General features: G+C 34.7%; 1 protein-coding gene across 1 annotated transcript in view; it reads right to left on the bottom strand.

The window, feature by feature from the left end:
* COL21A1 (collagen type XXI alpha 1 chain) overlaps positions 1–16,792 on the bottom strand; it is a 69,407-nt gene that overhangs the window by 16,168 nt on the left and 36,447 nt on the right. The window contains exons 17-18 of the mRNA XM_015623439.3: positions 3,583–3,627; positions 3,200–3,253 (exon numbers count right to left, since the gene is read on the bottom strand). Of these exons, the coding sequence (XP_015478925.1) occupies positions 3,200–3,253; positions 3,583–3,627 (99 nt within the window). The remainder of the gene's footprint in view (positions 1–3,199; positions 3,254–3,582; positions 3,628–16,792) is intronic.

Genomic DNA, 16,792 nt, shown 5'->3' with positions numbered 1-16,792 from the left:
AAAACAATGTATTATTATTGTTTTACTTGGAGTTGTTTAAATACTGTGAAATACCATCTGCTATAAGAGTGTGCTTAAGAAGCAGCATAAAATAAAAGCATAATGATACAGAAAGTCAAACAATTATATAAGCCTGGAAATCTAACTTGTCAGAGATTAAATTTTATCCAACTGATTATTCCAACTGATAATATTTTCAAAATTCACTGCTATTGTTGCTATTTGATCTTTGCTTTCATATAAATAAAAACAATCACCTCATATTTTTTAATAAACATTAGGAACAATTCACTCCCATGACATTGTATTAGACTTCTTTCAAAAGTTACATGTAATCAAAAACAGATATAATTTCTTACACACATAAAACAACTCAGCTTTGCAAAAAAAAATTAAACTTTATTTGCTAAAACTAAAAGGGTGTCTTTGTTTCTGCAATAGAAGAGAAAATTCAGAATATCTAAAATATGAAGTAATTCTCTGTAGCCATGGTTTTTAGAATTTCATCAGTTTTCTGGTATTTCACCTGCGCTTTACCATTAACCAACAATTAATACAAATTAACCACAGATTAACTCATGTTTCTTTATGATAAGAAAATACTGGTCACCAAAACTTTCCATCAATAAATATAGCAACAACCTGTACTTTAAGCTATAAACGCTCTACCACCTCACTAGATCATTTCTAGTGAAACCCACGTCCGTCTTTGGATTACAGAAGTGGCATATGATCACCAAAAATGTCCCTCATTAATTTTATGTTATACAAAGCAGAAATATTTTATGTGCAGAATAGCTTCTTTTTTTAATAAATTAAATCAGCTATATCTACATTGACCTGCAAACACACAACAGAGAAGGCAAATCAGAAAACACATTTAGTATAATTTAAAGTTAAGAATACATCTGCAGGAAAAGGAGAAACAAAATACATTATTCCCATTTTCATTTCTTGCACTTTCATTACTAGGCCATATTTAACTTGTTCTGTTTAAAAAATTACATGGAGACTACTAAATGAAATCAGCACACTGCAAGAAGGAAACTTTCAGCTTGTGAACATAATCTGAAAACTATATAAAATTAGAAGAGAAGAGAATGTCCTGAACAAAAATGTTGAACAATTCAAGGACATAAAATGTAGCATTATTGTCCTATTTTCCAGAGCTGACATTATATGTCAGGTAAATTAATAAATTGTTGGTGTTGGCAATGCAATAGGGATAGTCAGTACCAAAGAACTTGTTACTGAAAAATTTTCCCAAGCTATTAATAGACCATCTACAAACTTTCCATCTGTGTTTTCTGGAACAAACATATTCAGTGTGACTAATACAAGGAAAATCCCACTATCTTTTTTGGTTTAAATTCCCTAATGCCATATAACATATTCAGATATTCCATGCATCAATCTCCTATTTAATTTATCAGGTGACAAAAAAAATATATTAAATGAATTGACAGGAAAGAGGAATTAATTATTTTCAAGTGTATCATGAACCAGATGTTATTTATCTAAATAAAATTTGAAGAAAATATGGTAGGTGAGTTAAATAAATATGAGCTCCTTGGAATCCCACAAGGTTTTATCTGAGTTGATGATATAGCCTTCCCTCTGGCATTTTCCTCAGAAAGAAATGGACAAAAAAATTCCAGTAACAGGCAATAAAAATAGTTAAGAGGCACAGGTGAGAGAACAAATGTTCATGTGTTAACTAAAAGTAGGGACATCTGAGCTTTCAGTTCAGGCAGTGTTTCAACCAGATTTGATCTGGACAACTGAAATAACTAGATGTCAAGGAAATCTATTTTTTCCAGAGATCTTTAGGAGGTAGCTGGAAAAGTTCTCTAAGTTCATGAAATGAAAATTATCCAGTGTACTCTCTTTATAGAAAAAAGGCTTTCTGACAGCTGTTGTGATTGTGCCTGTGGTAGTCAGGAAAGGAAGAGATGCTGTTTGGATAGGGGTTAAGTGTATACTGTGTAGGAAATTCTAAATGTACTGCATGACAGAGTAGCCCAGAATTTTTAAAATCCTGACCTAATTTCAATCTCCAACAAAAACTACATCAGTTTTAACTAATTATATATTTTATTAAGGAGCTGCAAGAAGAGGAAGAAGAGGAAGAGCCATACCATGAGAAGCACTCCAGCATACCAGTATATAAATGATGCTTAGGTTAGTAGTTACTTTCATATGCAGATGGCTAATTTGGCATGCAGTGACATGTAATGACACAAGACTGCACATACCAAGATCTGGTCAAACATACGTGTTGCTGACCTCCATCCAAACAAGGATTCCCTTCAGAACAGGGAATATTGCAGTGGGATTTAGGCCCAAGTAATTGTGGTATCAAGGTGTGGCCTTACCCACCCTAGAAGATGGTAACCTTAGCTAGGATGTTCAAGAGATCATCAAGAAAGAGAGGATTTAAAAATCCACATTGAGATCCTTGGCATCCTCTTCCTTCAAGGTTCCTGTCATCCAACTAAGTGAGGCACAAGACACCACAAGACCCCTGCAGCCACTGGAAGTGGGAAAGAACGGTCCCTGAAAAGATTATTCCAGTCATGAAAGGAAAGGTAAGTAAAACGTAGGTACCAAGATGGTCTTAACAGTGTGACAGTACTGATGACTGAGAAATTAACATCAAGGCCCTTTTAGAGAACCACTGAGTATTCTGTATTTGTTGAAGATATAAATATGTACTACTTATACTTCTAACACTACAAAGTGACATCAGAACCCCCTTTGTCTATCAAAATGGATGAAATCCAGCCTGACTACTGCATATCAAGAAGTTCACTGATGAAAATTCTCATAGGGAAAGACCTCAAAAAGAGATGGGAGAGATAAATTGTTAGACAGAAAAGTTACTAAACTGAAAAATTAAATCTCTTAACAACCATCAAAATCCAAGAACTTATATAAACTCTCACCTCTTGTCAAAATATTCAGAAGCTTAAAGTAATGGCAAGGGTAACAGAAAAAAAACCAGTTCATAGCTTTCAGACAGAATTTCCACACTGCAAATATGTCACTGAGCTAAAAACTTACATTTGCCATAACCTTGTCTTTCCAACCTGCAAATGCTAGTTTGCTCCTGTATTTACCACTGCATGTTTGTTTATGACAAGCAGAGAATGACAACACCACAATTATTTGTTCATAATTACACAGTTTTGAAACTTACAGTATCTCCTGGTGACCCTTTTGGTCCTGGTTGACCTGGTAGTCCAACTTCACCCTGCATTTTTTACATAAAGAGAAAAATTCTGTGACTAATGCATTTTTTAATATATTCTTTAACTATGCAGATTTAGTTAGTTAAGATTGTTTCTCAGTGTATTATGGAATTAACATGGTTCCTTTTATACTATTAATTCCTTCTGGAATAGTTGAAATAAAACATAGTAAGAGATTTTTAAACAAGCCATGAATTGTCTCCATTCTTTTGCAGAATGATTTGATGTCATAAATCCCCACTAGGAAAACACTTCTCTAAGGCTGAACCCTTAGTTTGGAATGGGTATATAAAGTATAGGTTTTAATTGTGTTTTGAACAACTAATGGTACCTTTTGTCCTTTTGCTCCTTGATTTCCAGGAATTCCAGGAATTCCCTGAGAAGGAAAAAGAAAACATTTTAAATATATGGAATTATTTCCCCAGAATTTTTAGCATTTGCCTAAATTATTTGGGTTCAAAACATGGGCAGGAACAAGCAAAATAAAACAAACCAAAACATAACAAAACAAAACAAACCAACAAAAACACAAAAACAAAATAAAAACCACCAACAAAAAACCTCAAGAATAACAAAATCCTTCAAAGCGCCAAAAACACATAGGAGAAAGAGCTTCATGCAGATTTCTCTAGGGATAGAGTGAAACACTGATGCTGAATTGTTCCCCACTGCTTTTGTTGCAGGAGTCCATGTCTGCTGCTCAGTAGGCTCACATGATCTAGCTTGCCCCAGAACCCTGAATGACATATCAGTGTGGAAAGCAACCACTTCACATTATCCATAATATTTCCCACATAAGTTAAAGCAAAAGCCCTGGTCAACAGGACCATCAGCATGACAGATTGTATTATCTAGAGTACAGTGACTTTAAAGATTCAGATATAGTTTTACTTGATGTGCACTAGCTTCCATCTCCATAAATAATTGAAGATCTCTGCCATTTCCTCAGCATCATTGTTCATTCAGCTTTACAGTATATCTTACATTTTTCTAACGATGATCATTTAATCAAACATAATTCAGGTAGAAACAGAACTCTGTATATGCTTAATGAAGAAGTCTACATTCAGACTATTTTTTCTCTCAACTATTCAAATTTGTTGGACAGACAATATTCTTGTACCATAAATAATCTGCAGCAAGAATTTGGCTTACACACTTTACGTTTTAATCTAATATTGAAAATAACACATTGCAGTGAAGACAAGATGACTGTTCTAGACACCACCAAAACAAATGTATTCTATGGGAAAAAAATAACATGAATGTAACAACCATAACCCAATAGTTTCCATATGGATTACATCTGTGCAAAAGATAGTTCCATTGTTTTGCAGCTTACACCCTCTTTTAGTAAATAATGACCATAACAAGTAGAAACAGTTCACTGGTCAACGGCATATGAGTTAACAATTACATCCTGAGCATTTTACAGACCATCAAAAATCCAACTTGTCTATCATTAAAGGAAGAAATCAAATAATGCAATAAAAAAGAACTTGAAAATAATGCCTCATACTGAGACTGCCACTCGTGTTACGTTACAAAACTCTTAACTTTTGTCCATAACCTTCTTAGATCTTTTGCACAAATAAAGAGATGGTAAACAGGGCATGTGCACCACCACATTTGGGAACTTCCAAACCAATCTGGCAGTCCTCAATATAATTATTTAATATAATTATAACATTTAATAATATAGTTATTTATTTCTGTAGCTGCAAAATATAAAATCAAATTATGAGTGTCTGTCCCTCTAATACAAACCAGAATTTAATATATGCTGGAAAACATCCCACTAGGCAGCAACCTTCTTGTCCTGAATGTACAAAAGATATCCAGTTACATTTCTATGCAATTTGGAGGGCTCAGAGAAGACAGCTCCACACACTTATCCAACACAACAAATGATTTACCATGATATAAGAATGCCTAGAAGAAGCATAATGTTCTGCTGAGCTGGGTTGATCTTTCTTGGTTAAAATAAATTGCTGGTACATGACATTTAATTTTATATCAGTGACAAAGATGAAACTCTAAAGGGAAAGATGAATAAAACTAAGTCGTATTTCCTTTCTTTCCCCCCTTTTTTTCCTTTTCTGTCTGATTCTGCACTACTGAGGTATGTGGAACTTAGGTCCGTAAGTCCATGAGAGCTGGTTTAGACCCTTACAACTCTCTTATGGTTCATTGACATTCACTCAGCTAAGAATAAATATATCACTTATGCTGATGTGAGTGACTTCCAGAGTACATGGGGTGGAGATTTTCAGTTATTCTCCACATGTAGGCTGGCACAAAAGGAGAATGAAGTGGTTAATTTGGTCATGAAGAATGAGTATTTCTCACCAGTTGTTTTTTTTTTTTGTGTAGCTTGCATGGTTAAGTAATTACAAAGACTAATTTCTGTAGAATCAGCTCCAGAATACCTACAAAATTAAAATTGTTTGCCTTGTCATTATCTATCCAAATCTACTACTTCTATTTACATGGATAATCTCTGGTTATATCAATTAGAATTATTTTCACTTTCTCAGAAGACAAGGTTAAAAGGCAGTTTAGCTATCAAGAGTTTCTTACCTAACTTCTAAGTCAAAAGACAAATCAAGCTTTGGAAATGTGTCTCGTTCCCAAACAGAGATTTCATTCACAATACAGATCCTTAGTGTCTGAGCATCTTTTGGCTTTTTTTTTAGTCCCACATGTAATAAGACATTTTGAATAGGAAGTTATATTTAATAAGATGACATAACACCAACTAAACCATTGAAGAAACCTTACTTTAATTTTCAAAAAATGCATTCTAACTTTAAAATATCAGGCAAAACAATTAGTTTTACTCCATTTGTAAGACAGATTTTTTATTTTTTTTTAAGAGTATATTGCAACCAAAATTATCACAAATGCCTGTGTTCAATCAAAACTTAATATGAAACACATTCATCATGCAATTATTCTGCCACTAAGAGAAAAACAATGTTTGGAACTGCTACAAATGGGAAAACTGCCACCCACTGGGAGTAATAGAATCAATGCTGTGGAATAGTTCATGATTCACTGGCCTATAGAAAAAAAACCCTGCCTTTGGAGATGTCCTTTGCAAAGCTATCAAGTACATTTTGTTCATATAAAATATGAAACGGAGTTGTAATTCTAAAATTTATTTTTCCTTGTCTTTCCAGAAAATGCATGTTAAATGGTTTGCATATATCACATATGCAGTTAAAATACCAATAGAAAGCCATGCTACATTTACAGCCAGAATATCAAAAAATCAAACCATCTACTTTGCTTTACTTATTTCTGTCCTTGTATGAGTTGGAGAATTTCTATACTTCTGAATTGGTTAATTTGTTCCCTTTTTTCTTTTATATCAAACTTCATGTAAGGTTTATTACATACTTCTTCATATTTAAAAATTAAGTTAATCGCAAGCACTGCCTCAGTTCTTTTAGGATCATCAATCTGACTTCAACAATTACCTTCACTTCATTCAGTGCCCTCCTCCTTTATTTGAATTTTCCCTTAAATGGGAAGTCTTCCCTTAGACCATAAAAGCCTGTAATATTATTCATTATTTTAGCCTTAATCAGCAAGTGTTATAATCACTATGAAATGTACAGCCAGCAAGATAGACTAGCAAATCTAATTCCTCAGTTTAAAATCATGCTTATTCCAAAAATTCTCAACTGCAGTTTTATCACATACTGCTGAGTTTGTGCTTAAAAAGCTAAACTCATCGTGTACCTATCTGGCAATTAACCAAGATTTTTAGAGACTGGGTTAGGACTGCTGTCCTTATTCTTTATTCAGCCTCTGTTGCTTGTTTAATAATTTATTTTCTACCCTCTCACCTATGTGTACCTAGAAGGCTAGGTCAGCTTTCTAAGGTCTGGTTAGGCCTGGGGAGGCTTTTCATGGTAAGCCCAGGACCCAAAGTGACACTTGAATGCCATGAAGATAATTGAAATAATCTCTAGTGTCACTGATGGTACCGTGGGATAGCAAATCTACCCTTTGAAAAATATGTCACTCTGCTCTGCTCTAAAATTTGTGTTGTGCATGCCAGATGCTGCAGTTGTCCTCATACAACTCCTATGGCTCTTGGTGGCCATGTCCAGGCAGCCAAACCCCACACACCTTGATGTCTACTTCTGTCTCAATATCATTGCAAAATGAAGCTCATACTGGTATTCAACCAAATCCCTGGATGCAATCTTCCTCAGCTGCAGCCTGCACAGCTGGGACATCGGAACACCCAAAAGCAATAATTTATTTCTGTTGTGATAATGAGCCTCAATTATGCCAGTTATAAGAGTCTGTATATATTTTATTCCAGTTTCAGCAATTTAAATAAATCCTCCATTCTTTGATAATATCTGGCAGATAGAATGGATTTAACCGTAATAGAATGGATTTAACTGTAAGAGGAAAATGTTTTCATAATCCCTGGAAAAATTTTCTTGTAGTTTTCATTAATCATGAGGTGTCTATTTTTGTTTTGGATTATCTTAAACAGATGGACTTTCTTCCATGCAGCCCCACAAAAAAAATCCATTAAGGAAATTCCCTGGGGCCTTATATACAGTTTAACTAGATGTTAGCATTTTTACTTAAGACACAAGCTACATCTCTCAAAATATTCTCTGCTTTTTCTAGCTAGTACCAGGATTATTTACATCCCCCTTATGGTTAACTTTATTCTTGCAAACAGCAGAAGAAACCACGCAGAAGACCTTTCTCTACAACAAAACTAAACCTATTTTAGTCTTAAAATGAGTATCTATTAGCTCGTTTATATTCTTTATTTTCTGCTACTGTCTTTAATATTCCCCATTTCTTCAGTGCCTGGTAAGACAAGACACTCTATTATGGAAAGCAGGAATTTCTAAGCTACAGGTAACACACCCATATTCATAAAATTTTATCTCTTCTCTGAAAGATGTGAAATTATAGAGTATTTCCAAAAGCTCTTCTGTTAGGAGCAAACTGTTTTGCAGTCAATTCCCCAGGAAGATGTAAAGAACTTTAGTATAATTGTCTTTATTATCTTATTTTCTTCTGATAAAAAGATGGTTTTTCTAGCATACATGAGTTGTCTGATTTAAGTTTCATATCAAATGGTTCCTTCCACTCTGAAAAATCTGCAGTTCTGATTCTGGGAAGACATAAATTCTGGGTCTTACATAAATTACAGCAATAGAACATGATGCACTAAAGATATCTATCTATCCACATGTTCCCATGATCCCTTTAAACACCTGGAAAACACAACTCTTTATGTATTACTGATCCTTACTTGAAAAAACCCACTTGATGATGCATGAGAAATTTACTGGAGACATGCAAAAAAGTAAAAGTCAAAGTAATTGCACTTTGGATGAAAGTACAACAATCAGAACACTTTTTTTAAAGGATTATAGAAAATCCTTAATAATCCTAATAGAATGAAAGAGACAAACCAAATTTGGCTAATGTATAAAACTGGAAAAGAAACTCAATGAAACAGAATAGGCTACTACTAAGTAGTTACAATTGATGAAAGAAAAAGGCTACATACAAAGAAGCATTCCCACAGACACAATGACTACCCACCAGACTAGCATAGCAGCTTTAAATTAAGTTCAGGAAAGGAAAAAATATTACCAAGATCTTTGCAGTTGTAAGACCGCAGTTTTCAAACACTTTTTTGGCAAATCAGTTATAGCAATAAAACACACATGTTAAATGTGGAACAAAGTGACCCCTTTTGCACTGCCAACAGCACGAACCTTGGAAAACTATCATCTGTAAGCTGGAAATACTAATAGAAAATTAAAACTGTGTACATCTTGTCACAGGCTGAAACTGGTGTTACTCTTGTTTCTTGTAAAGAACCCTAAAAAGAATATGAGCATCAGACTTGCCAAATCTTCATTGATCCAAAGGTGGGCAGACTAAACTGAACTCCCAGCCCTGTAGGTGACACTACCTTCCCTCTGCCTATCGTGCTAGCCTTAGAGACTGTGAAAACCAACATCCAAACTGTCAGAAATCTTACAGACTTCTAAACGCTGACAAACTGACACTTAAACACACTGATAATCAAGCAGTTACAAGCCTTCAAAATGCTTTAAAATTTTTCTACCACTTGAATTACGGAGAAAAACTTACGAGGGTCACGGCGCTTGAGCACCTTGCACTTACAAGAGCAGGCTGAGGCCAGCAGAGCCTCCCAGAAGGGCACTGATTGCTGCTCTGCTCCTTACACCCAACATAACCTGAGCTCTGTCCTCACAGGTCACACTCATGCAGACAGGTTCAGCCACATCTCTTTCTCATAGTAAGGAACAACTCAGTTAAATTAGCAGTGAGCAAGTTTGACAACAAATCATGTTTTTTGTTTTTTTAAAAAAAATATGGTGGATTCTGTAAAATTGGTCAGAGGATGCAGCAAAAGAAAACAGTAAAACTGTCTTCCAAAAGGGACTGCAAAATTCCTAAAGAATTGGTCCATTGCTGGTTATTATGGGATGGGCCAGTCTGCATTTTTGGCTAAGAAAGTCCCAAAGCTCTGACAGAGAGAATCTGGCAGTAAATAACAGGTGAAAAATAAATAAATAAATAAATCTATATAGTCCTATCCATTTAAAGAGAAAAAATCTGTGATTCCTTTAGTCCAAGCCTGTTTGGCAGTTGTTACCTCTTTAAAGAAAGAGCTAAGAAAAACTGGAACAAAGGCTGGGACCAAACCCTTCCAGAGCACAAAGAAAATCACACCTTGACTCCCTCAGCAATCATTACGGCTAAATTCAATTACTAAAACAAAATACTAGAGTAAAAATTATTTTTGCACAATAAGAGGCAAAGGTTGATTCTTTAAATGGTTTAATAATATTAGTAGGAAGACTTAAATTCATTCTGATTAAAGATCATGACATTTTATTTTGCTTTGTTATAGATCAGAAGCCAGATTGCATTCTTACAAGACTTTCCATAGCTTTAATTCACAGTAATTTTAGCATGGAAGGATTAAAAAAATGAAACTTATCGTGCCAAATTTCCCCAAATTTTCTAGCATTATATTTACTTGAGTGTCTGAGACTTGAGTATCATCTTCTCAATTTCACATTTAAAGCTCTTTGTGGAGAGGAATAATTCTGTGCTATTGATCAAGAAGGTCACACAGAAGAAACACAAGTAACTAATTACTTTGACAGCCCAACCACCACTTGAACACAAAACTAACAACAACTTGTTTTTTCTTCTCTTGTGTATTTTCTGCAGGGCTTCAATTAAAATAACTTTAATTAATCAATATATTTAAACTGTTTAAGACAGTTGAAACAAAAATTACTCTTATTTGAGACATTTATTTAATGATGAATTGAATGCAGATATCAGTTTCACTGTAGAAAAAAAAAATCTAATAACTAACTAAATATAGCCTCATACTTGACTATATGAGGTGAAATGAAAACCATTCTGGGTAATTCTCAGAATGCAGACTGTAGATTTGATGCCAGATACAGCACTTAGAGCTAGATACAGCTAGAGTGCATTGCACCACCATCTTGACCACAGTTCTCAAGAAGGCTGTAACTCAGACCTTCTGAGGAGTCAGGTACAATTTTTTTCTCTGGTTTCTCCTATGTGGAAGAAAGATGACTAGCTAGAAAGCTGACTACACTGTTACTACTTTGTTGAAGTTACATCAGAGGAAGGAAAGTCAAACATCCTTTTGGTAAATCTCTTTCTATTTGTGGTTAAGTAACCATAAACATGTTGCGAAGCATAGAACAGAACAGCAATGTGCAAACAAAAGCATTTGAAATTATAAATATTTATGTCTGCTACAATCTAACTGAGAGTCTTCTTCATTCATACTCTCTATGTTTGGTTTCTAAGTATAGCAATTAGGTGGGGGAAGTTTCTCTTTGGTCTTCAGAGTCACTGGAAATACCAGCAGATATTTACCTAAGTCATAAAATATTAAGAAGAAAATTGCAAGATTAAAAGATGTTGTTCTTTAAAGATTAATCAGCACATGTGAAACAATGATTACTGGAAGTATAAGCATCTATTTTCCTGGCACTAACAGGTCAGTTATACAACCCAATATACAACATATACCAGTCCAAACATTCTGTTCAAGCCTTACCTCTTTCAGAAAAGCCTTTCTTAGCACACTGTCTTGGGTTGCATTGCAAGATGTAACCAAAAGTATGTATTCTATTACTAGCTGTTAAAACCACGCTGGGGCAGTGTTCTTTATCTCCTCCATGACCCATCCTCCCTCCAGGGGGATAATTTCTGTTAATGGGCCACTGAGTCTCACTGTATGACTGATAAAATTCCATCATCCCATTGGGAGATGCTCCACCCAGGGGGAGGAGCCAAGCATTCCTACCTGGATACAATCTGAGATTTGGAACACTACAGTCAGTTTTCATCCACTGGATTCCCAGAGGAAGACCAGACCCATCTGCTCCAGCACTGGACCTTCAGAGGAAAACAACACCGTTCTACAGGATCATTGCTTCAACAGAACCACATCTGTCACTCCAGGACTGCAGACACCATTTAATCAAACTGCTACCAACACCCTGACCAACAGGGAGTCAGGTTGTAAGGTTGTATTCCGACTCTTGTCAGTGGTATTTTTTTTTTTTAACTACTGCACTTTTATTTTAATTTTCCTAGTACAGAACTGTTATTCCTATTCCCATATCTTTGCCTGAGAACTCCTTGATTTCAAAATTATAATAACTTGGAGGGGGGGAAGATTTACATTTTTCCATTTTAAGGGAGGTTCCTGCCCTCCTTAGCAGACACTTGTCTTTTCAAACCAACACACACACACATTCAGGAATGACCAAAATATTACTATTGACACCAGGTGGATCCAAAAGAATGCAAATGAGTCCTTCTTTAAATATCACATGTCAAAGAAAGTGAGTGTTGAGCACTTCAGGTATACTTATTTTATTCCGTTGTACCATTTAACTTTCAAGATCTTTACTAGTTATTTTCAGAAGGTTGAACTAACTAGTTACAAGTATACACACATTATATTTCTTTAATTCTTTAAGCCAATTCAACTACCCCACTTTTAACTTATATTTGAGAATAAAGACACTTCTGATAAAAAACACAAGATCAATTTACAGTTGTGTGGATTTGTCCATTCAGCTTCTCAAAAATCTACATTTGATCAAGTCCACTGATTTTTTAGAATGCCTTTTTTTTCAGTCCAAGAATTAGTATGTTAAGTGAAATACTTAAAATGTATCAGTACATCATTTGCTCAAAGTAACAAAAACAGCTCATCAGAAATGTTTTTGAATAATAATCAGTTGTAGTAAACTGATGTTTTCCCACTTAAAAACACATTGCCATATTGCATAGCTATAATGTTAAAATGCCAAAAAACCCCAATTTCTACAGAAAAACCCACTGCAATATTATTACCAAGAAAACATACTTTCTGGTACTGAGAAAAAAGGTAGTGATGTCTGTAAGCACGCGCATACTGCAGTCTCTGCAATGTCCTAAATGCACAAGCATTATAACAGGCAAATATTTATATGTATTTTTGGGGAATATTTCCATGAAAGAGTATATTGGATGTGTAATGAATACATCCTTACCACCAAATTGATTCACTCTTAGTTTCAAACCAGATCCCTAGACTCCCTCTAAGCCAAGCTGAAAACATGACAGCTAAAGGTTCAAGCTACATATTGTCATTCCCTCAGGGGGAAAAACACAGGTGGAACAACATGTGTCTTGCTCTAGACAGAATAAGTTTGTGCCAAAGCACTTCATCTTGCAATTAAAGCTCACTTTCTAGTACAGATAACCAAGATGAATAATACTGAGCTCAAAGTCGCTATATGAAAATCTCAAAAATACCCCAAATTATTTTAATGCATAGAAGAATTCAGACTCTTCAGAAGAGCCTCTGGTTTTGTGTATAAACAGGTCTATCTCATTGGAATCAGTCACGGAATACAAATAAATCATCACTACCACTAATTTTGTTCTTAGAAGTCAGTTATTGCACTCTTTAACAAAGCTGCATCTTCAAGTGCTCAATGCAGGACTATTCTTTCAGAATCATACTGTTTTAATACTCTTTTTCAGTTAAAAAAATATTAACAAGTTATTAAAAGAGATTTTAACAAATTCTAAACACCTGTTTATTAGAACACAGCTTTCCAAGCCTGTAGAAATATTTTAAACTGTTAAAACACATAGATAGAGGTATTCCTATCTCTGTGTTCACAAAACAGCAGCAATAGGGGAGGAATGCTGGCATCTAACTTGTATCAGCAAAGCAATTAATGAAAAAAGTGCCAGGGTGCCATAAAGAGGTCACTACAGCATACAAGCAGAAAACAGTACTCTGAGTACCATTTACTACTATTTATAGCATATGCCATTCATGTCCACAATGGGTTTAGAGCTCCTTTTATAGTTCCCTACAACTTTTAAGAATTTCCCTTTGTTAACATTGTCTTTATAAAACAGTCTTAAAGATATGTTAGCAGGGCATGCCACCTCTTCTCTACATGATTTTCCAAAATTATAAAATTTAAAATGTCATTACCTGAAAAAAATAATAAAAAATACTTTCCCAAGTCTCTGTAGGCAAAACAGAGACCAAAAAAGATATTATAATTATAGAAAATCATTATATTAATGTAGTTCCACTGTGGGAGGAAATAAATTTTAAAATTAGAAATCATGAGGAACAGGCAGAAAGTGTGAATTAGTTGGGAGAGAACTGTTAGCTTTACAACTTAGAAAAGCAGGCATTATTTTCCAAGCTGCTTTTGGTTAGTGGGTCCAAGTTTATTACAGCATTTTTTGTGGCCCCAGTCCAGGCTGAATTCAATGAGAATCTTTCCATTGACTTCAATACGCTTTGGACCAGCAGCTATACTGTAATGTCTTGTAGTATTTTTGTCAACTGGGAATAATAAAGTAATGCAGATTAGCCTGCCTGAAGTTCTAGAAGTCTTTTAATTACCTCCTTCATTACACCACTGTTCTCATATCTATCTTCTTCTGTAATTATAATATGGAATGAATTTAGTTAAAATAACTTGTCAGAATGTAGATAACCTAGGTTGAAGATAAAGTCTTCAACCTAGCTAGAAGTTATACTTGACAGAAAAACCTGCATTCAGGCTAAAAAACATGTTTGAACTTACAGCACCATGTAATTACCAAATGATTGCTAAGAGTATTGTGTGGTCAAAGCTGTCATCTCCCTGCTTTCTCAAGTGAGAACAAAACCAACAACATCTGTTACATAGCTTGAGCACTCAGAAAGTCATCAGCAAGATTCTGCCCTGTCTACTTCAACAATTTAGATATTAGAAGAAGGAATTAAAAAAACAATACCAAAAAGTGCATTCAACTAACCAAACCTATTTGTAAAGAAAAAATTATGCATGGCATATGCCTACAAAAATCATCACTATCACCTGTTTATGCATTAAAAAATCATCCCACCCAAATAACAACTTATTTTTTTATTTACAGGTAAAAGTCAGAATTTTCAAAAAGACACAGGTATTCTTTTGAGACCCACAAGACATCATCTGCAGAGAAAATGCTAGTCTTTACATCTCTTATGACTGTAATGCTGACACCTTTGAAAAGCAGGCCATGAGAGCTCAGGTCCTACTATCAAGGCATCTCAGACTAGTAGAAAAGCATGAATATCGGATCAGAAAATAAAAATTTTGACAGACTCACACCAACCACTTTGTTGAGTCTCCTGATCAATTTTCTCTTAAAAACTGTTAGAGAATAATTTCTTCTTTATAGACTAGTTACAAGGAGAGTGCTATTTTATAACAGGGCCTAATTTAAGGTGATATAAAATCTGAAGGAGTAATTAGTGCTCTATGGAATATTTCCACAAGTAATAAATTCACACAATATATGATCTTTTCAGCACTGGAAATACAACAGGATCGTTATTCTTTAATCTATGAAGAGATTAAAAGCAGAAATACAATAATCAGGTAGATAAAAAATAAAGTAACACTTTCAGAAAGGAACTTTTTCACAACTTACTGTTCAGATATACAATAAAGGTTTTAAGTTTGCTTTTATCCTAAGTACTTCATAACTCAGTATGTAAATGCAAATACATAATACAAATGTTGAGTAAATGGCATCTTAGTACCTAAAATTGGTACTAACCAACATAACATCAGGAGCATCTATCAAGACATTGCATGACAGAGAGGAAAATAATAGTAACAAAAACCACCCAGACTTTGTCTGCATACTACTAGATTACTAAGTCAGGATTGTTCCTTCCTTTTTTCCTGCTTCCATCAATCTCAGCATAGTTATTAGATGCAATTGAATTCCATTAACTTTGTATTTGCTTTCCAAACATACAGGATATCTGGCTATACCAGTTTGCTTCCAGGATTTCTGAATTATGAAGACTATAACTTTTGTTGTACATTGTAGTCTATCTTGAACATATTTCAAAAAGTATTCTTCTACCATTGCTAGCATAAAGCACACATTTTTATCAAAGAATGCATTGATCTAAATCTGGCATTCCTGATGCAGTTATGGAAGAACAGACAAACCAGGAGTATAGGTATAACAGTGGGAGTCAGGTCAGAAGCTGAAAGTCATGTTATGCTGCTATCGCTGGCACAAATGAGGACACATCTGAGGTCTTGAAATGTGACCTAAATATTGAGACAAAACTCTACCATTTTAAGTGTTTGCAGATGTATTTCTGAAAAATATGATTTCTGGAGAGTAAACATGAGCAGTTGCAAATGCTCAGACATATTACTTGTGGCAGGGCAGCATATGCTAGGCCTAGGAGAGTGCTATAAATGTCCTGCCAGCTTTACCCACAAGCACTCACTTCAGAGTTCCCATCTGCATAATTGCAAACACAAGGAGCTTCCACTGAAACCCAATTCTGAAAAATTCTACCTATGTTAAAAAGGACAGTCAGGCTGAAATTAAGCTCAAATAAATCTTGATTTATTCTATAGAACAAATTTATTCTATAGAATAAATTTGGTCCCTCAAAAAATATGTATTTATAAAAACAGCCTGTCATCAGTATGATAGATGACTAGCCATTGAGCTACTTAAGTGACAGCATTGCCTGTTCTTGTCATCAGGAAAATGAGCTTGATTACTACCTTTACCAAATCCTATCTAAATTATTCTGTCCATACTGTCATGTTATTCTACAGAGTGGCTAGAACTGGGATAGTCTGGTTAATTGAAGTTCCAAATAGTATTACTGAGGAAAATCAAGCACATTTCTTGAAATGATTTACTTATCTTTACAACCTACTTTTTCTGTTTGTACCTTTGGGGATTAGTAAGAGTAATAATATTCCAGAAAATATTCTGTCCAAAAAATTACCACACATCTCAAAGGCTGGAGGCAACAGGAGTTCAGTTCACCTGTGCTCTCCATTCAAGACAGTTGCTCCTTAGATGTTGTCTCAAGATGCATTCATTTAATGACCGTGTTGCTTTCATTTGCTAAAGCA

This window comes from Parus major, chromosome 3 (assembly GCF_001522545.3).
Source record: "Parus major isolate Abel chromosome 3, Parus_major1.1, whole genome shotgun sequence".
Taxonomy (NCBI): Eukaryota; Metazoa; Chordata; class Aves; order Passeriformes; family Paridae; genus Parus; species Parus major.
This window is presented reverse-complemented; position numbering and strand designations above follow the sequence as displayed.